The sequence below is a fragment of the Rhea pennata genome, chromosome Z (assembly GCF_028389875.1).
Source record: "Rhea pennata isolate bPtePen1 chromosome Z, bPtePen1.pri, whole genome shotgun sequence".
Classification (NCBI taxonomy): domain Eukaryota; kingdom Metazoa; phylum Chordata; class Aves; order Rheiformes; family Rheidae; genus Rhea; species Rhea pennata.
In genome coordinates, this window is record NC_084702.1 from 76,178,391 (window position 1) to 76,201,072 (window position 22,682).

At 37.0% G+C, this 22,682-nt stretch overlaps 1 protein-coding gene across 2 annotated transcripts in view; it reads right to left on the reverse strand.

Annotated features, from left to right (window-relative positions):
- Positions 1 to 22,682, reverse strand: part of RIT2 (Ras like without CAAX 2) — a 215,137-nt gene that overhangs the window by 70,968 nt on the left and 121,487 nt on the right. For both annotated transcript variants that reach the window (XM_062599834.1, XM_062599833.1), the window contains exon 4: positions 11,526 to 11,717. In XM_062599834.1, the coding sequence (XP_062455818.1) occupies positions 11,526 to 11,717 (192 nt within the window). The remainder of the gene's footprint in view (positions 1 to 11,525; positions 11,718 to 22,682) is intronic.

A 22,682-nucleotide genomic window follows, 5' to 3' on the forward strand; every position in this document is an offset into this window, starting at 1 on the left:
CACCTTTTGCTTCTACATCCTCAAAGGCTATTTATCAAATGATGTGCAAAACCCTAACAAGAGGGAACACATCAGATGTGTTAGTAAAATGCTCTTTGCATCAAAATTCAGAATGATGGTAGCATTACATAATTCTAAAGTCTTATATAGCCACTATTTAGGGCTCAAGAAAGATTTTCTTTGCATCCACCACTGTGTCTGACCTGACGTCTCAGATGTTTGACACCACTGTATCCTGCCTGATGTTTCTGGACTTCCAGGTTTCTCACTGACCACAAAGTGTTGTTGACCCATCTATGATCTTTAGAACTTTCCCATTCCCTTTTCTTCTGATAGATCTCAAGGATTCTCACAACTGTAGACTCTCAGATCTAAATTATGTTCAAGTCCTCTCCCCACCCTGTTTTTAGGAATATCAGAATGCAGAAAGGGACAACTTGCACCTCCAATCACCTTGCAGGCATAGGCAATCGTCAGCGAAATCACCAAATTCACTTCAGGAGGAAGGGAAAATTGGATTCAAAGGGAATATAACCTCCCCATTAGCATCTCTTCTTCAGTGGATAAAGTAGCTAAACAGTTATGTAGCCCAAATCAACAGTCAGATGCCACTGAGTCTGCTGAATATTCAATATGTGTTTCACCCTAAGGAATGTACAGATCATCTCCTCTAACTCCTCTTCCAAATTCCTGCTCTTTCACCTTCACTTCTGACTCCAGCAAGCACACAACTACTTGAAAACCCTTCCACCACTAACATATTTGACATTTTTTATGGAATACATAAAATCTGCACACTCTCCTTCATATGAGATGCTAATAAGGAGAGCGGAGAAATCAAGGCCACCACCTGAATCCCACATTCCTGAATCAGTATGGAGTTTATTAATTTATTAATGCCCAGATAATTCTGGGAATCTGGCCATACCTCTCAGCCTGAAGTCAGGTTAAGTCTTGTGTTTGACTTCAATGGGAGATCAGGATTTCTGTGACAAATCTCTTATATAGTTTGACATAATCAATAACGTACAATGATTGGAAGATGTTTAGATTTGATCAGTAGTTTTAGTGGGCTAGGACTCAGAATGTCTGGGATAATATTATTCAGATTTCAGAGGAAAAAGCTCATATTTTATTCACTCCTGAAACTTAAAAATTCCAGGAAATCGTGGGCTGCATAAGCGAGTAGAAAAAAGGGCAAATGTTACATTTTAATAATAATGAAAAAAAATGTATGAGTCATAGCTAGAAAAGGAATAGAATTGTCCCATGTTTTAAGTAATGACAAGCATCATTAAATGTAAAGACACCGTCTTTCCCACTACCTCAAAGGGGATGTAAAACAAATTCAAAATTTCAGTGACTAACTATATGTGACAGGAACACCCAAAGGGTGCCCTGTGGTGCTGGCACATATCCTATATCGAGCACATTGTTGATGCTAGATTATAATGTTAAAACTCACATACAAATCCACACGAGTGCCTATAGAAACCTCCACATTTCTGACAGTGGTAGTAGCAGACAATTGAAAAAATTGACAAGGCACATTATTTTTCTTCTTATTAATCTTTTGGATTGTAGTATGTGATAAAAATGAGAAAGAGATGGAAACAGAGAGACAGACTATACCCTGAGCAATGGACGAAATAAATCCAGTAATGATGCAAAGAATCCCAATCCTTTCTTGTCTATGAAATAACAGGAATTTGACGGGGATACATGCTGTTTCATCATCCATTTAATCAAAATACTAAACATTGTCAGCCCCTATACTGACCTCTGAGAAACATCATTCACAGCCTGCTGCCAGCTGGATACTGAATTGCTGACTGGTACTCAGTGACCCTGCTGCTCCCACTAATTTTCAACTCATCTTGTAGTCAACCCTTCCAGCCCATACCTTCCTGATTTGGCAACAAGGATACTACGGGAAACAATATTACAAGCCTTGCCAAAGTAGTGTTGAACTCAAAAATCATGTTGGCTGCACATTCATGCCACCTCAGTCCTCCCCTGGGCACGTGAGGAATGAAACATTTCATCTGAGTGGGTTCATTTGTTCTCTGACAACGTATATTAAAATAAATCATGCCACAGTAACTACTTTTTCCTCACACTGCATCCTATTCCGTTTTCAGGACACAAAACTTGTGCTGCGCTCTAAATAGATGTCCTGGTAATTAATACCAGTTAAACAAAATGTTAGATATCCTACCCATCAGACTGGGTCTGGGCTTCTGATCAATATGTACTGCATGCTTGTTGCGTTAATGACTTTAACACAGAAACCTAAATTCTAACATTTTATAGACATTTGACATCTTGAGCTGCAACTGTAGTAACATGTTTTTAATGTCACTTCATCATAGACAATTTTCTAGATCTTTTTGAATTAGCTATGTCATATCAAACTATTTAGACAGAGATTTAGAAGCTAATAGTACACACAGATTCTGTACTGTAAAATTTAGATACTGTATGACTGAGAGATTGGAGGCTTCTGATATGACATGGAACAGATAGAAATAGATAGAAATAGATTAGATAGACACAGATATTTTCTATTTCCTTTTCTTCTCCAGATTTTTTTTTTTTTTTTTTTTTTTTTTGAGAAAGGGGATTGTTTGGGGATTGTTTTTTTTATTTGCTTGTCATGACTGCACAACTTAACATCACAGTGTGTGAAGTTAACATGCAGTTATTCTTAGCCAAGCTGTTAGATATGGTTAAAAACAAGTGTCTCTAACTTACCATTTTTTCTGAAAAAAAGCAAGTCAATAAGACAAGAATACAAACAAGTCTTTTAAAAAATTAGATCATTAAACTGATTACTCCTCTTTTCTTTAAATGTCAGGTCATGCTCCTATTATTTGTGACACCATGATGAGCTGTAATTAAATTCTGGCAAAATTTCTTCTTTTAAGTAATTTGAGTTCTACTGAAAAACACACAGGAAACTATCCTTGTTACCAGAAAATTACATTTTTTAAAAAATAAACAATGCATGCAGTAAATGTTGCCCCTTATATGAATCTGCTGCTTTGCCAAGGGACTTTCATTTTTACCAATTTGTTCATTACTGTCTCAGCTTCAGGACAGCATCTTTGCTCAAATACAGATTAACTTAAAGAACATGCATTAGTCCCACTCTAGTAAAGTGTAAGCTAAAATAGTTTCCAGAACTGGAACTGTAATGAATAATATATAAGAGTTAGACTGAAATCTTGATTTTATTCATGTAAAAATAGCAGCATGTGTATTAAAAAGACACATTCCCAGTGCATGCCATTCTATTTCACATATATGTGTCTCTGTGGAGAAAATGAGAGGATAAATCTTGAGAGATGGGAGGTCATATTGCTTCAGGCATGGATGGTGGAAAGGCAAAACTGTCCACCAATTAGTCCTGCCTGATGTGGTATGTTCATGCCTCTTCCCTTTCAGCATCAAGATCAGGCTGATGCCCGGCCTGTGCACAATGTGCAAGAGGAAGATTCACAGACAGGATAATCAAGTCCACAGCAAATGAACTGAAATAGAATAAAATGCAATTTTGCAATCAGATTCACGAAGCACTATCCCCAGAGCAGGATAGAAACCAGAGCATGAGTCATAGCCAGCTCCTTCCTTCCCTCTTTCTCTCCTGGTGAAAAATGAGCTATGGATAATTAACTTCCTCACAAATTTTGCTTTCCAGCACAGGAATCTGTACAGGCTTTTAACCAGCCATCAGAAAAACGATACCATTGTGCATTTACTTGCAAGCTGTTCCTCTTTGTGTGGTCACTGTATAACCAGTGGGATTCCCTCCGCGAGCACTGAGGAATCCAAAAGCATCCTGAACTTACTTATGAACAAGTCCTACACCAGGCTTACATTAGGCTTGTGTAGGTAGTTTTCTAATTGCACTTGCGTACTTCATTTAGGAAGAAAGATTCCTCTAGAAGAGTTGAAATGAATGAAAAATGAAAAGCACATTGAAGTCTTCAGAACTGTTAACCTCCATTTTTACAGATCTAATAGACAAGTCCAAGACTCCAAATTTCACCTCAAAGGGCAATCTAGGTGAAGAAGACAAGTGATAAGCAGCTATCTCTGCAGTTTCACACCTCTCCTCCAAAAGGTCTCTGCACAGGAGCCAAAACATAGCCACAAAAAGAAAGGATTTGGTACATGGGGAGGACAAAATTTCTGAGGGGGATAGTTAAGTTAAAGCAGTAGGAAGTACTGGGAAACTTTTAAAATAAAAGAAAAAGCATGTTGCTGTCTAATATCGCCAGACAATATCCGACCTTGCAGCACCATCCCTAGCACAGACCTCTCACTAGAAGTGCACTCCTGCTTTGGTTACAACCAGTCAGTTGTCTGTTTTTATCTCTGGCTCTCCAGTCCTACCACTCATACTACTCAGCCTTCCTGCTATAATGTTTTTCTTTTTTTTCCCCTGCAGCTCAGCTATTGCTTCTCTGCTATTTCTTCTTTTATAGAGCAGCTTATTATCCACATCTTAGTGCCTTCAAATGTCATCTCCTAGGTGTTGAAAGGATTACAGGGTGTACTGGATGTTCCACTAGAAGTCAACATAATTACAAATCCAGAAAAGAGCGAACAGTTTCATTACAACTGTCTGTGTGTCTGATTGCATTCACTGCACGCTGGGTAATATAATCATGTATTTCTTCCTGAAATATAAAAGCATTGTAATGACAAAGAGGTAAACTATGTATAAGCGAATATTTACTAAAGAAAAGAAAGTTAATAACAATAGAACTTTCTCGTAAGAAATTACAATGGCCAAACTGATTTCTACAATTGTTTTGTCATAGAAAAGCATACACAATTTTGAGTAATGAATTAATCCTGAAAGATTTTATTTAAATTATATAAGGAAGATTTCTCAGGATGGCAAAGAGTATGAAAGAAATGTCGACATAATAAAAATCAATTAAAAATAAATAGAAATTAGAGGTGCAGAGGAACATGACAGAATCCATATATATATTTTTGGTAATGTAGCAAAGTGATTATCAAAGGTTTGACAGTTTTTTAAGATAATAAAACATCATGATAACTTCAGTGGTTTTAATTCTAAATATTCAGACAACTGTCATAATTCCATCAAAATAGCAAGAATGGCTTACATTATTCAGAACTTGAAGTGCAAAGGAAGAATATGATGTTATGTCATATGGGAAAGTCAATATGTAGGCAAGTGAACGTTAGTGATGACGGCAGCTCCTTTCAAATGCAATTCATTTTCAGCATGCATTCATCCCAGCAAATGGCACTGTATGAACGTCCACCGAAAATGAACAGTCAAGGTGACATCAAGATGGAGGAATGAATTCATCCAAAAATTCAACCCAATATTTATAAACCACACAAAGAGCTTTGAAGAATTTGCTTTATTCTGCCATATTCCTCTCTGGCTTTTTTCTATTAAAGATGCTGCTAGGCTTATTATAGTCATTGTTATTTAGCATAACTCTACCCGCATGCGGTTGAAATATGGTAAGATCACAGCTCAGTGATCTTTGGAAGTGATCGCCAACTAATAAAACTTATTATTAATTTGATTTTATTCAATTAAAAAATCAAAGGCAAGTTGAATGTGTTTTAAGTCTAGTCTGTAGATAGCAGCAATAATAACAACAAAACAAATTAGTAAGTTAAAATTCTTAAAGCATACTCATAAACAATTTTGTTAGGCTTCCTCTCACCTAAATATTGCTATATAAAGGCAAAGAAACTAGTTATCACTGTATTCCTCTACAGTCAACAGAGAGAAAGGCATCTTCAGGGGCATATTCATATCATTTTATGATACATGTCTAAGATACGTGATAGTTCCTGTCTTTCTCCATTGACTAAACAGAGAATCTGGCCAACCCATTTGGTCTCATCACTTCTACATGACTAAAGGAAACTCAAATATAGACTACTCTTTGTCAGTAAATAACAGAAAATGCATATCCCTTGACTTGCAGTTAGAAAGTTGTGAGGAAACAACGAAAGCTTTCACACTGTGTAGCGCACTGGCCTGACAAATGAAAATCAAGAGTCCTTAGTAGACACACTCTTCCACTCAAACGTCTTTAAAAAAAAATGGATTCGTAAATGTGAAGAAGGCTTACAAATCTGAGAGCAGTTTTTATCCTGAAAATGAAGGAATTCATCCTGATGCTAAGGTAAGAAGTTCAGAATACTGCAATTATATGGTTAAAGAAAGTTTAGTAAACAGTGTTTCATATCTTTTTCCTAGAAAATGAAAATAAACTAAAACATAATATAATATTCTATAAATATTTTCAGTGTCTCAGCCAGGCACCAGAAGGTATAGACTGGCAATGTTTGAAATATACTGAACGGTTATTTGTATAAAAAACAAAAACAAAACAAGTGAAAAAAGGAACATTAGCTGTCTCAGACTCAACAAATATTTCAAGGTTTTAGAAGCCAGCATGGAAAGTCGAGTAACTGTCAAAATGAGAAGTCTAAAATTTGACACTGACAGTATCTGAGAACCAGTCAGCCCATCTTGAACAAATTCCACAGTAAAACCATACCTAAGTGAGAATGGTCTACAGGCAGCTGGTTCAGATCATGAGAACGTATTTAGTCACTGCAATCCTGATTTGAAAATTATATCTTAATAAAACCTAGCCTATGAATATAATGAAATCCCTATAATTAACTAGCACTCTAAATAAGACATTATTCCATGTTTTAAAAAAAAAGACTTCATAAGTTCCTACTGAAGGAGGGAGGGGGGAAGGAGAAGGAACGAAATGCTTTCAGAAGCATTGGTCCTGCTCAGCTTGACAAATGAGGTGTTGAATGGTAAACAAGCGTCTACTTCTCTTCAGGACCAAGACTGTACTGGCAAAACTAACAATTTTGATGACAGCCTTCCCAGAGAGGCCAAGAGCTGAGTGAAGCGTGAGCTGCCCTCATAACCTTAGACTAGATGGATATCAACCTGTTATCTCTGGACTCCAGTGAGCCCACAGTATATTCCTTTGGGGATCCAAGAAAAGTCTGCAGGAAAAGCTGTTTCAAAACGACTATGCAATTTCTATATAGGTAGAATTTCCAATGGGGTTCTAATGTCCACATGAAAAATTTGAAAAAGCTGCTAGAAAGTATTTCTTCTGTCTAGTTCAGAACTACAGTACGTTGTTTGAAAAAGCTTATGTAGTTCCCCACTGAATTGCTGAAAGCAGTATATTGCAATGGTTAGCAGACAAAGGCTTCTTGGATAATTTTTTTCAAACAATCCTTCAACAGTGCTGCATGTTTCTATTTAATTTTTTTTCAACTAAAAATTGAAATTTAGATTTAGCAGGGCATGAGTTAAAATATCATATTTTTTAAAAGATTAGTATGTTCTAATTACATAAACTAAATATTTATCCATTATTTAGCTTTTAAACCTCATTAGGAACTAGATTCTCATCTGAGTTAAAGTGACAAAACTTAGCTGAAATAGAAGTATCTATTGCACTTTGTAAGCTGGTCCTAAATGTTTCTTATACTTTAATGACACTTAAAACACACACAGAGCCTCTCTGTACCAATCTAATGACTTTAATGTAAGAAGGCACTGAAATTAGATTGGTATCTAATCAGGCACTTAGCGCTCTATTTTTTACATCAAACAGCTATGGGATAAAATACATGAAATACTTAAAAGGTCCTTAGAGCAAGGACTAAAACACAAGGACTGAACACAGCTGAATGCCTTAGCAACTCATGCGCATTTACTATCCAAAATGGAACAAGGTCAGAAAGGACTGGATGCAGCCACAGTACAAACGGGTGGCAAGAAAAGGAGGGCGGAGGGAAGCTTGCAACCACACTGGACAGACACGTCAGGAAAATGACTACTGAATCTTTTTTTTCCCCCCTAGTTTCTGCACTGTTTCAGAGAAAATGGAAAGTGTTTATTCTTTAGGTGATATACATGAAAAACATTTTAGGAAGGAGTACAAAAAAAGCCATTTCTTAAGACAGACAAAAATAACAGCAATACTTAAAGACAACAATAATTTCTCTGAATCCATCAGAAAATAATAACATCACTTTAAAAAATAAGCTTATCATTTTGGGTTTTTAGTAGAGTTTCTCTTTACACAAAATTTTACTTGCAGATTAGCTTTTTTTTGCAGTCCTGTTGATAGATTTGAGGCAAGCGACATACATCATTAATTGTATTGTGCAGGGAGTTGCATTTCAAACAAGAGCTTTGTCTGACCAAGCTCCTACTGTCTCTCTGATTGTTGTGGAATTGTCACTAAATGGAAATGATGTCAGAGAATATTGAACCTAATGTTACGTTTCCAAATACTATGAATAATATTACAGTAGCTTTAATGAATTTTATTGGAAAAAAATGTCTTTAAATAAAGCAATAATATTAGTCCTGGTGCCCTGGCTGAATTCCGGTTTGGTTAATTACATTCTGCTTACCTACTATTTCTCAGTAGTTTTAATTGGATATATTTGTGTACCTTACTGCGTGTTTGAGCTGTACATTGACATGTTGATGCTGTGCGTTGTCAACTCATTGCTGTCTGTCACCCCCGAGTCAGCTGTCTTCCATTCCTATCAGAGCACTATTAATCAAGCCATGACTACAGTACGTGACCTTGAAAAGCTTTCTTTCCCTTTCCCTTCCCCCAGTTCACCAGGTTACTTCAGTATTGCTTAACCCAGCAGGTACAACTTATCTCACTGTTTATTAAACACACAGGGGTCATTCAGGTCCCAGCCATGGCAAAACATTAGTGTGTGCTTAAACCTGGGTACAGACATGACTGCCCACACACTAGCATTTCTGCTTGGGTCAGAGGGGCGCTTTGAAGAAAATCTCCTAATCATCTCCACTTACTGTGCTTTGCTTTGAGTTGTGGAGTAATCTGTGAGATTGCGACCTGCACTTTGGATGAAATTTAAGTGGAAGAAATGCTCCAGGAGCTTATCTCATGCACTTCAGCACCAGCAGAGCAGGCAGTTAATGGTCCCGGAGTAGAGCTACTCCAAGTGAGAAAAAAAAAATTAAATACTTCTGAAATATAGACATCAGGTCCTCAGAATAAACCATTTTACTCTACAGCTTGACTCTTACTGGTTCCCATTTCTTGCTTATGCAGACACAGTCATATTCAAATGCTTTATTCAAATCAGCAGATCTGAATTGTGCTGTCTTACTAGTCTTTGATGTAAGGGTGTTTCATAGCTCAAACTCTGGATGGCAAATCATTTGAGAAAAATGTTTTAACATTGGCAGTGTTTGTTGGTAGTTGCAGAATGGCTATGGAAGAAAAGGTTCTGATGACCTAGTTCCCAGCTCATTAAAGGATTTTAAACTAATTAGGACCTCGAGTTGGGATTGCCTTTATATATATATTAGGCAGGATCTTTAGTGACAACACTGTATAATAGTTTTATCTGCATCTGCCACATCTCAAAGATTTCATTTCTACTGTCATTACCAAAAGATTCCCTATGCCTTTTCCTCTTGAGGGTCATCTGTAATATTCAATTCAGACATTCATGCATGTCAGTTTTCCTGTTTGGGATACTAGACAAGACCACATATGTAAAACATTTAAATCAGGCATGCACTTTTGTTTCAACTATCCCCTGAAGCATACAGGTAAAATATTTGAATGACTCTTTATGAGATAGGTAATTGATAATGAGTAAAGTCTTTCTTATTTTGAGATATACAAAAATACTGCTGTTATAGCTGTTGCTTTTCCCAAGTCAATGATGTATTATTTTAACAGATGGCTCCAAAACTTCAAAGCTTAACTGAGGAGTCCTATTTTTCACAGCACTTACAGCAGAAGGGGCTCAATATGAGATTTTTCTTGGCCCTGTACAGGCATAAGCAATCACTGAAATACTCAGATCTAAATTTTTAGTCTCCTGGAGTAAATAGATTTAGATGTCCAAACTTAATTCAGTCCCAAAACTTTAAAAGTTTTGAATCCAGAAGACTAACTAATGAGAGATGATTATGTCTGGGATTTGTGTATTTTGCCTACTGTCTGCATTGATAGTGATTAAAATATAAATGCCTAATAAAACACAAGATCAGAAAATGGTACTGCCAAAGATAACTGGAACAGAGCCTTCATATCATTTAATGAATATAAATACAGTGTTTCTGGAAACCTGATCTACAGATTAGAGTAGATAAAACAATCATACTCAGTTCCTCTTGATATCAGGTGCAATGTTCCATTCACTCAGCAGAACAAATGAATCCACATCCCTCCCCCATCTGGTATATAAGGTATCTCAGGAGCTACTCATATTGTGCTGAACGTTGCACATGACCTCGTTTTTTTAAGATCGCCAGCTAAGTGTTAAGCTACAATAGGATTGCCACCATTAAGGTTTTGTCGCAATTTGAATTAGGGAGAAAGTCAATGGTCTGGAAACAGATGTGAAATTCTTTGAATGTACTTCATCAGATCTTCAAAACTGATTTCAGGCTTAACACTGCCTTGGATTTTCTTATGGCAAAAGAAAAGACAAATAAAGGGAGAGATGAGTGACAGGATAAGTGGTAAAAGAGAGATAAGATCATGTGAGCACAGATGCTAATGAACTGAAAAATACCACTTTTTAAGCTGTTACATATGTCTGAACAGAAGGTAAGTCAGTCTTCTGAAAGCAACTTTCGTGTGTATAAAGTGCCTCTTAGACTTCCATGTAAAAAAAATTTTTTTCTCCCTGTTCAAAGTTTCTGCTTAAGATTAAGAAGATTTTCCATCTTGCATTAGCTCGCAACCAAGTGACTTCTAAGACGATCTCTTGCTCATTCACTGTCTTGCACACATACATACACACACACATGAAGGAAGGGGAGAAGAAGCAATGGGAAAGGTGGGAAAAGTTTACTCCAAACTCTAAGAGCCACAGTCAATGCCCTCATAGCCAATGAAATCTACTGCTATATGGGTGGTAGCAGCTGGAGTCTTGTAGACAAATCAAAGTGAATTTAAATCTTGCGTGTACCCTTCTTATATGAATATTCTAACAACACAGTCACTGGCTTCTCAGGTAAAGATAAACTTTTATGTATTTATTTATCTTAAACAAGAATTGGTTTCAGTCTGGTTTGATAAAAATTTAACTGAACATTGTACATTTATGGAAAAAATCTGTCTTTAAAGGAACTTCCAAAGAAAACATGTTTTTTTAATCATAAAGATCCTGGCTGAATCTATTTCTACACTTAATAGATAAATAACATCCAAAGAAAATAGCTGGATTCATTTACAAAAGCAAGAACATGCTTGGATGATAGGCAAAGACTACTTTAAGATCTATATTATCTGAATGAAATGTACTGCTACAGCCTTATTTATTACCTATCCTAGTGTGTTGCTCTTGATTAAACCTCATTTCATGCTATTAATTCTCAATAGTGCTGCACAACACACGCTACAGTAATCCCTGAGGTAGCCAAAGAAAAATGAACACAAAACAGCAGAGAAGTTACTTACTTGTCTGAACTCTTCAAGATCTATTTTGTTTCCCACCAGCACCAAGGGGATGTCATAGGTGTGCCGGACACGATAAATTAGTTCCTTCAACTCAGCAGCTTCTTGAAAAGATTGGCGGTCTGTGATGGAATAGCAGATAATGAAGCCTTCTCCGCCTCGCATATATTGGTCCCTCATGGCTGTGAATTCTGCCTGTGGAATAAGAACACGCACAGCAATTTAGCAGACAAAATTATCCAATTGCAAATAGTGGACTTACTGAAAACTATCCTCATTCCCCCCAAAATTTCACATTGCTTCTTTTAATGTTTTAAATATTGCTTCTTGACACCCATGCATTCTTGGGGCTCATCATCCTGGACAATACACCACTAGGATTTCCCTTAGGGCACTTTCTCCTTTTTCCCCCCAGAGGAACTCTGTCTTCTAAGAATAGCAACTTCTTGCACTGGTTTCTGCATAGAGCAAACTGTGTTTTGTATTTCTCAAGCCTTTTACAGCACTGGTACACACAGATGACTTCCAAAGCAATAGATACTAATAAGTATAAAAGAAGAGTTATATTGCTGTCTAGGGATAGGAGACAGGTACCAACTCCTTATTATGCCCTTGATTCAAAAGCCCAGTAATTTCAAAAAGACATTCACTGACTCCCACTAGCTTTGGAATAGTGCCTAGAAAAATAGGAGCGTAATCTACAAAAAAAGGTCTGTTCTTTTAAATGTTTCCAAAGAAGCTGGGGTTTTCGGTTCAGCCTGGGATAATACCATTAAAATGAACAATTTTGAATAAAGTGAGAATTACCCCCAAAATTCTACTCCTGTATTTTTATTTATTTGTGTATGCATTTGTTTTCATAGCAACATTTTTGATTAACATTAGATTTTTTAAAAAAGTATTTAAAGAATGCCACATTCTAGAAAATCAAGTTTTACTTTTTAAAAAACTAGTCTCAGATATTGTGGCTTGAGAATGTTTTAAAGCCAGTTTCTTTTTCAAGTTTGTTTTCTCTTCTTGATCATAGCCCAGAATAACCCAATGCCATGGCAACAGTCGGTCAGAATCAGAATTCTCCTGACAGAATCAGTTCTCCAGAGATATTAAGATACAGGAAGGTCTGATAAAGCAAGGAATACACATATCAACTTTGAACCATTCCTATGAGCAGCAGCATACAATATAAAATCCTGAAATTTTTCATCTGTTGAAAATTTAGCCTAGCATTTTTTTAAAAGTTTGTTTATATATAGTGTGTGTATCCTCAACTCTTACTGAAAGTTGAAGGGAAATGGATCACTCATGCTCTTTTAAAAGTCTCAATCTTAAATCTCTCTCAATAGTCACTCATGTTGATTGATAATACTTGCAGCGAGTAGACTCCGTGTTGACCATTATCATTTATTCATGATGTATCTTTTACCCAAGGGCTTTCTTATATATCATTCAAAATATTTCACCTGATATGAGAAAAAGTCCATAGACTAAGCTCCAAAATAGCAGACTAATAGGCAATTTAAGGGTAAGATTCTGCTTTGAGACTTACTCAGAATTTCAAAATGTCTAAGCTGACACCACCGGCATCCCAAGAGAGTTTATTAACTACCAAGCTACATGACAGTGTGGGTTAGGTTAGTGCTCTACCTCATCCTGCTGAAACTAGATGTGTAAGAATTGAGGCAGTCATAGGGAGAAATGCAGAACACATCAGAGAAGAGGGATGATACAGTTTGTTGGTTAGGGGAAGAAAATGAATGGAGAGGTGGACTTTGTTCTCAGATCTTTGCCTGTCATTTACATTAGATAGCCACTGGATTAAACAAAGGAATAGCAAGTCAAGAGACCAGATCCAAGGCCTCTCAATCAGAAAGTGTTAATGACTAAGCACAGAGACATACTCTCTTTTACTTAATTACCCCTAGATCCTAGGCTTTCCTGCTGTAACAAGGGTCTCTCCAGCTATTCCCTGGTTTTATTTTCTGTTTGCATCCCTTACCTAGAACTATTTTGTATCCTGACTAGAAGGACGCTCGCCTCTTGCAGAAGTTGAACAAGACCAGGATCCCCTCAGGCTGGAAAAGCAACGGAAACTTCACCTGGAGTTAAGCTTGCAGATTAAGGCTTATTGGTTTAGCTTCCTATGCACATTGTAAGCTGGTATCTAAGACCCCATTATATTTAATGGAAAACTAGTCAATACAATTAACAGACTGCAATTGTTTCTACTGATGAAAAATAGTTATATACTTGAGGGTGAGCTGAGCATTTAGACAACTAAATCAAGCCTCTAGCTCCCATGTATACACTTAAAAGTGGATATTTTGGTCTGGAACTTAAATCCCAGCCCAGATGTTCCCTCTTCCTGGGTTAGGGCTTTCATAAGTCAACTATTATAAAACTGTGTTATTATCCTTCTCAGCCTTTTACAAAAGATAAACCCTGCTCAGTGAGATGATCCACCTCTAGGAAGTGCTCTTCACTTCAGCCATTCATTTATAGCCCTAAAGGACAAACAAAGAAGGAATTCAGACACAATCTGTTTAAGCACTAACTCTAAATCACTTGCTGCACCATGCAGGGACTCACAGGATCACTCCCCAGGAGCTTAATGGCTTTGCTATACTGCCAAAGGATTCTAGGTTCCTACTTTTATGCGCTGTGAATCATTCCAAAGGGACAAAGTGCTTCACTTCTAGCCACTGACATTCTTGATCTGGAGTCACCTACGTAGGTGTTCTGGTTTACATGTGGGCAGAATTATGACTGCATAGATACGAATCAATTTACCTCTACAATTTTTTATTATGACATGTTGTTGAATTCTAGTTGAATTTAACAATTCTAGTTGAAATTAAACAGCCAAAATGCTTTAGTGTCATGCTTGCAGTGATCCATTTTTGCATTCACTAATTATTACATCCAAAGTGGACTGGCTACACCCACATGTATATTTTGTTGTTAACTCAAATTTTCTTTCTTATTTTTTCATCATGATTTTCACCTAATAGTTTTTTCCTCTTGTCATGATAGCTTCAAGATTCAATGTTAAATATAAGAGAACTAGAGGAAATATAAAAATAGGAACACTGAACAATTATTAAAAGCTTTGGGTCCATCTTGAGCCCTTTCTTAGATTTCCAAAATGTTCCTTTTTTTATTTACCAAAAACCTCAAGATAATCATATACATTTAGAAAAAGAATAAATATGATTCTCAATTAACACAATATAACCCTTGCAATAATATATGTATATTATACATACAAAACAGAAGACTAAGATGTAACTAAATCTCTTTGATCAATTTTTAGTTTGTCTTTTTCCAGATTTCACAGCTTGCAAGTATCTCTACAGTAAGCAGAACCAAAACATAAATCCATGTTCACCTGGATTTTGTAGAAATTCAGAGGTAGATGGAGATGAAATCAAAGGTTCTGGAAGCCCTTCAGTATTTTCTTAATATAGTTTTCTTATAAAATAGGCAGCTATGTGCAATTAGAGTGCAGGGGGCACACTAATATCTTTGATTTTTCCTGCTATTACTGTGGCTTTTTTTGTTAATTATTCAGGAATGGTACAAGATCCCATTTGTTACTAATAAGAGAAAAAAAATGAAACATTCCCATGTCAATAAAAGCCAAAGGGAATAGACAGGAGGAAATCACACCTCCTCAAAACAAAATCAGTTCTAAGAATTAAAGTGAAGATTCGTCATGCTTGTAACACTTTGCAGTTTGACATCAGTCTATAATATTCTCCTGTGTATTATGACTAAGACTTAACTGAAAAGTGTGATAAGAAATCTTTTGAAACAAAATTGTCTAATTGTCTTCCTACTGCTGTACTTCAGAACTAGAAGCAAATTTTGATCAAAACAGAATAAAACTTTTTTCTAAGTTGAAAGAAGGCAGTATATCTTTTTTCCTTTCTTTTTCTGATATAATTGACTGCAGAAAAAGCTGATACTAATCCTCATATGACAAGATGTAAGTCAATGTGTTAAAGAAAGTTAGCAAGAAAATTTCCCCGTGATTACTTCATTCCATGGATGTGTCATTTGCCTTTTTCCAGCCATCTCATCCGATCTTTCGGAGATAGTGGCCTCACAATAACATCAAGCAGCTCCCTCAACATGCTCAGGTGTATTCCATCCACCTACATCAAATTGTATTCACTCAGCTTAATTAATCTTTTCCCAAACGACTCCCATCCCTGCCCAAGGGTAGTATATCTCTTCTTCAAATTTTCCTGCAGGGAATGAAGATGTGGGAGATCTAGTGTCAAGAATTACCAGTAAAGGCTGAGCTAAAAAAGTTCTTGTGCATGTTAGTCCTTTCTATCACTAGGCCACCTACTCCTTTCAGCAGTAGACCCATGTTTTCCCTGCTCTTCTTTAGTTACTAGGGTTCCTTTGGAAACCCACTTGGTTGCCTTTCACATTTCTCAAAAGTTTCAATGCCAGCAATGCTTTGGCCTTCCTAATCCCATCTGTTCATGCCTAAGAAATATTTCTATATTCCTCTTTGGGGGCCTGTCCCTGTTTGTTCAGCCGAACTGACCTCCTGTCAATGCTCTTTTTTGATCTTAGATTTGGGAGAACAATTCAGTGAGGAAGAAAATAGCTATTCTGTGATTTCTCTCTTTTATCCTGCTTTTCATAAAAAGCAAGATATATATTTTTACTTAGCTTTTAAGTTCATTTTGTTTTCCTATAAATAGAAAAACTTTTGCCCAGCTCAGAATAGCAATAGTTTTGAAGTAACTTCTTCCACATCACCATTTTACACCAGCAAAACTAACAACTGAAGCCAACCCTCCCCTATCCCATCTTACACGTTAGGCAACAGGCAGCCTTGTCAGCAGCTAAAGGATAAGAAAAGAAGAGGGAAAGAGAAGAAATAATAATAAAAAGGACACAGGCAACGTACAGCGGGTCACAGCGTGTTTCTCTTTTCCGTGTGTGGCGGTAGACTTGGGGCAGAAACGCGGCGCAGCGCTTGCTCTGCACTTCTCAGAAGCGTAGTGTTTAGAAATTTAAAGATGCAGCAGCTCAGAAGCAAAGGTGTCATGTTTTTCAAACTGCACACGTACTCCACACGTTTCGATGCCTGTGCTTTTTTTTTACAGTCTTGGCTGGTAGCTCTGGAAGAGGTCAGAGCCTCCCCAGGGAGGCCAGCCTCACAGTTTGAGAAATGCCGCTTTCTGTGTCTTCTTGTCTTATGTTCTGCTTGACTTTAGAACCGGGAATCTGCTAACAGATGTTCTTAATCAAAGCTGTCTCACTGATTACCACAGGGGTCATTCTTATTATGAAGAGTTTTTTTTTTTCTTCTTCTTTTTTTTTTTTTTTTAACATTTCTAGTGAACACCAGGGGATGTTCTCGGAAACAGACAGGATATTGTTCGTCTATGACAACGAACAAACAAGGATAAAATGAACCAAAAGGACACAGGAAACTTAGCGTGGAAGAATAAATCCTTCAAAAAAGTGAGAGAATCAAAAGTATAAGCCATACATCATAAAAGAAGTAGGGCAAAACATACTGATATACTGTTTTTATTCAGAAACTTGTTTACAAGTTGAAAATTTCTCCAGTCTCAGAAAAGATCTTGCCAATATGCTCAAAAATTAATTTTTAGCAGCAAATGCTTTTCTAAAGCCAAAGTGCAACCCTTTCTTATCTCTGTGTGAATAAACTCTCTGTTAATAAATATCACAGCTAATTTCACTGCAATTACATATCATTCATCTGTCACAGTTTGTTAATAAACTCTGCTTTTCTTTTATTTTCTGAAACATTTATCTAAGGAAAGTTTACAACAACGATTGAGAAGTGTTGTGATATTTATTTGCTATTTTACTACTTTTTTAGTCATCTTTTTGTGTGCAAAATCAAGCAGCCTTTAGAAGTTTTTTAAAGTTTCTTTGTAAAATCAAGTAGCAAGAAAAGCGTAGCAGTCATATTCAGAATAAGAAAGCTTCCAGAAGGAATTTGCATGGATATTACATTTTAGAGTCTCCACCATTCAGCTCCTAATACCCCTCACTGTAATAAAGGCACGAAGGATGGGACTTTTTTAATCTGACTTCTGCCATTGAAAAGGTGTCACCTACTCTGCATCAGTCTCCAAATTTCCCTCTGCAGTCAACAGAGATGACCAGCTGCAGAGGGTGACTCATTCCATCCTGAGGGAGGTCTTTAAGACATCACAGATGACTTTCCCTCTTACCTCCCTCTCTACCTCAGCTATACTTAATTAGCACAGACTAAATGCCTATCCCACATTTTGAGGCCTGCAATATGGGCCACAGCCCCCACTTAGTCATATCCTCTATGCATTTAGATAATAAGATTTATCTTCCTGTTCATTTTAAAGTTTTCATTTGCTTTTGTAAGGCTGTTGTGTTTCCAGTAGAATTCTTAAGATCAGGAAGAAAAAAAGACCTAGCACCTAAATGCAGTGGATTATTTTTCCCATCATGGCACATATCAGCAGGAGATGCTATTCCTCAGCATGGGATAAGGTACATTAGGAGCTAACAAATAGATATCAAAGTTTCAATTCTGCTATCTTTGCCTGCACAACCCTACCTTACACCAGCTATAGGTTACCAATAATGACAGAACAGAAAACAAACAAACAAAAAAATGAATCATATGAGCATCCTAACACTTCACTTTTCCTCCTTCCCTCCTCTTCCTCAAAGGAAGGATGACGACATCCTTTGCAAACAGCACAGACAAAAGGGACTGTACAGCAAAAGGTACAGAAAGAAGTTTGCAGCAGGTGGTACTAGACCACCTGTGACAGCCACATCACTGAGGGGAAGGAGGAGAGATGCAGACAGCTCAGACAGACTGAAGAAAATGTCAGGGCTCTGACTAAAACACTGGAAGGTAGAGGTTGATTCTTCCTTGCACTAAGTCTCTACACTCTTCTGGTTGTGCATCAAAACTCTTCTCAGGATCCCTTTCGCCTGCTCTACTAATGATCTAGAAACAGCTCAAAGTGGGATTAGTGAGACTTTTATATCTATATATATATTTATATCTAGTGGGATAAATGAGAATTAGCCTATGAGTCTGTAGTAGAAGTATATTATTATTATTATAATCACTCCCCTGATTAATGATCATTCAGTGCCTTATAATTACAGGAAGGAATCACGTTACAAAACAGCAATTTTCCTTTTCTTCTTTGAATTTGTACTGGGGACAAAATGCACATCACAGAAGATGGGAACAGTACAAATATAACATGCAAGATGCAGTTCATGTTCCAAGCAGACTAATGTCTTTCTGAACTTAATCTGACAGCCTTCCAAGGCAATATTATGAATTCCACATTGTACAAAATCAGTAGCCTCTCCATAACTCTAGGAATGTACAACAAATAAAAAACTGAGACAGATACTGAAATTAATCCATAATTTGGAGGGCAACCAACAGCAACCCTGCTGAACTCAGTGCCTATTTATTTGGCCACTTCTCCACTTGTTTAAACTACTTTATTAATCTGTAGAGGGAACCGGACAGGAAGAAGGAGAATATTTATGACAGCAATCTGAGCTGGAAGATGTAGGTAGGATTTTCAGTTTTGTCATAAATAGTAGTAACTTCTTAGCTGCTACTTTCCAGAGTTTTCTGTGTGCGAGCACACTCTGCAAACTGAAAAGATAAGCTCATTCAGGTAGACCAAATGAAAGGGACTCTTTAGCACCTCAAGACCTGGCCTACAAGGAAGAAGACACTCCAAACTAAGTGCATCAACTGAATGAATGGTCAGCAAGTTAAAAAGCATGCTAAGACTCAGATTGAACATGCAATGCAAACATAGTTTTATTTCCCTAATTTTGCAAAATTTAGGCTGAAAAAATCATAAATTTCCCTCTCCTATTCTCCCACACTTACCTTCTTCAGCATCAATCTGATCCCTCTAGTAAAAGGACTTCAATATCAGACAGGAGCTGGTATTACACTAGAGCTCAGTTCATGTTTATTTCTGAAGACTAATGTCTTTGCCTGGAAAGACATAGATTCCTCCATAGTAGTTAATAAATCTTTAATCTCTGAGTGCTGGAGAGACTGTATAAGCCTTTGAAGTTGTGAATATAAAGAATGAATTATTTTTTTAAAAAAAGTCTTTATTTCTTAATCTAAGTTACTATACCAGGCTCATTCATGTGGGTATTAGCCTTATCTTTATGTAGACGGTCTGAGATTTCGATTCAGTAAGTGCAAATTTTCACTCTGTCTAAAAGCCACCAGAGTCTATGATCTTAATTTGATACTAGTTTCACAGAACTTCTTTGAAAAATAACATCACAGAACAACCCTTCTTTCCCACTAAAGACATACTAAGTAACCTGCTCTGGCACTTTGACTGTCTCTTTAGAAATAGCTTCTCTTCATTGATGTTTCCACTCTAATTGCTCTCCTGCCCTCAGGTGACAATGTATTTACCTGTTTGCTACACCTGTGCTATGAGCACTTTATTAATCCTGCTTCTCTAAAGATGGTAAACAGCTTGTCATATCCAGTAGTGAAAATACACAGTCCATCCTTGGGAGTTGATATTGACTTTCCATTCACCCCAAAATATGGATGAAATCACCATATCAGTTCTCCACAATGCCAGCATAAATGCCTCAGAGCTACATCCCTAACTCAGAGAACTGTCTTTTTCTTTCATATTAATGCTAATGGCTTCTTCCTTAGGGATAAGCACCTTAGTAATTTTCTCTTAAGTGCATGCACTGAAGCAATCTTCATCATTAATGATAAAAACCCCAACTGATTTAGTTTATCGTGCCCCATAAAACACTTTTTTCCCTCTCCTCATTGGTATGCAAGAAAGAATGAAACCGATTTTCACCTTTTATCACAAATGGTATCATAAATGGTAAAGAGAAAGAATTAATAGCTCAGTAATTACCTTTTAGTAAACAGCAGGGAAAAAAAAGACAACAACCCACTAGTGAAGAGGTAATGACTGCAGCTGCAAGCAAGGGCTCACCAGGGACTCCAACAAGCTCTTGTCAGCTTACGTGGGGATTGCTGACTTGCCATCTTCCCCAGCGAGGCTTGTGCAGCCTTGCAGAGGTAAAGCAGGAGGCTATGGAGTCAGACATGCCATTGCTCTGACAGATGACTGCAAATGGTATTCTGGCTTGCATATATGTTCTCTCATGATGACTTCCATATAACAGGTTTGCTTACATAAAAAATTTTCGAACATAGGTACTTTCTCTCCCTTCCTTTGTGCCTTATTCATCACCAGATATACAATCTTAACGAAAAATAAAAAAAAATAAAAAAATAAAAAGAAGAAGAAGAAGAAAGAGAAAAAGAAGCAAGCAAGCTGTGTGCTGGCTTCTTTTAGAATTTTGTAGCATTTAATCAATTATGGACTTATTCTTGCCACCGAAATTTAGCTCTGTGTTCACCTGAAGGACGTGATCCTTGGGGACTACATAAATCATCGCCAATATGAATGTAAACCAGTTGTTATAGTTGCATTGATTTTTTACTGCCCACAGGATTAAAATCTAGTATGACTCTGACAGAAAAGGACTGAGTTGTCATGTCCCTATCACTTAAAGTTTTGTTCCAGTACAAAGGAGATCCTACCATTCTTTTTCCCTTTCATTTACACTAATGTTTCCAGTACAAGTGAGCTGGCTAGGCAGAATTAAGTGCACAAGAATAGTCACTGGAATGGCATCTACAGATGTCCAACAGAACATCACTCTCAGTGATCTGCTGGGGATTTGTGGAGACAGCCTTAGCTGGAATAGTGGGAATATGTGCCACCTCAACCAGGCACAGCTCACAAAATGTGCCAAAGGTGTCTTCCTATGCAATGTAGCTATCCTGCACTAAGCGATGTTCCTACCTTGACGCTAGCATACAGGATACATCTCACTAAATATTTACAGGTATTTACAATATAGTTGCCCATATCTTATTTAATTGCCTCAACTTCCTTCATAGTCAATGAAAAGAAACAAGCCTAGAAAGGTGTCTGAATTATTTAAAACATTTATATTAAACTGAGAGAAACTATGCCATCGAAATACCTCTTTCTTTTCAACAATCATAAAAACAATCTAAATGATCAGTTTAGATATAAAAGTCCACATTTTGGATAGCTTAAGTTAGATGAGGGTAGTTCCTCTTCGGACTACCATAACATACATCAACAGATATGATGTGTATCCCATACCCCTACACTTAGTGCATGGCATGGCTTTTTGACAAAGCCATGGAAGTTGTGCCTGGTACATCTTCTCTTTCATAATCATTACAACTTAGCCACCAAAAAATGACTTGGAACAGAGGAAGTGTTGTCTTGAAGAAATATATCCTGAAGTTCAGTTTGCGGCAGTTTTCATGCCCTGCTTGAAAGTGGGACATGGAGATAATATCAACTAGACACCAAAATAACAGAGTTACCAGGTGTAGTAACTCCCTCCCTGAAGTGAGAAAGAAATAGCAGAAATTGTAGAAATAACATGTTTTGGGATATTCTCAGCAGGGACACATATAATATTACTAATTTCACCCTATGATTTTATATCTAAAGAGGTAGAGCTATAATACATGAAGAGGATGGCATGCGGGTCTCCACTCCCCTGAATGCTGTTCCAATCTGGGGATGGGGCTTTAATTCCCATAGCAGTTAGAGAAGAATGGGTTTAAGATGAGATGACAGGAAGAGGAAAAAGATAAGGTATATGCAAGGAAACTAATGAAGTAAGGGAATGCAAGGTGATAGTAACTGACCCTAGAGTTTGGTAGTAGTTCTACTGTATGTTAGACAGCATTATCTGGGAAAATATTAGGCTAAATTAGGACATTGGGCAGAATGCAATGTTCCTTGGATTCAACACAGTGAAATTGTCATGTTCTTTTTGCTTTGTTCTTTTTCAGCTAATGGGTAAGAAACTTCAGTGAAAACAATTCTTCTCTAACAATGCAAATCAATATCTAACTTTTTATGGAGCTGATCTTCACTCAACATACACTGAAGACTTCATCCATATCCATTATCAAGATATCTAGGTTTCAGAGTAAATTGGAGGCAGTTTAACTGAAGATAATTCGCATCCAGTGAGGTTAATGAAATGAAGTTCCATTCTCAGACCCACAGCCTGTGT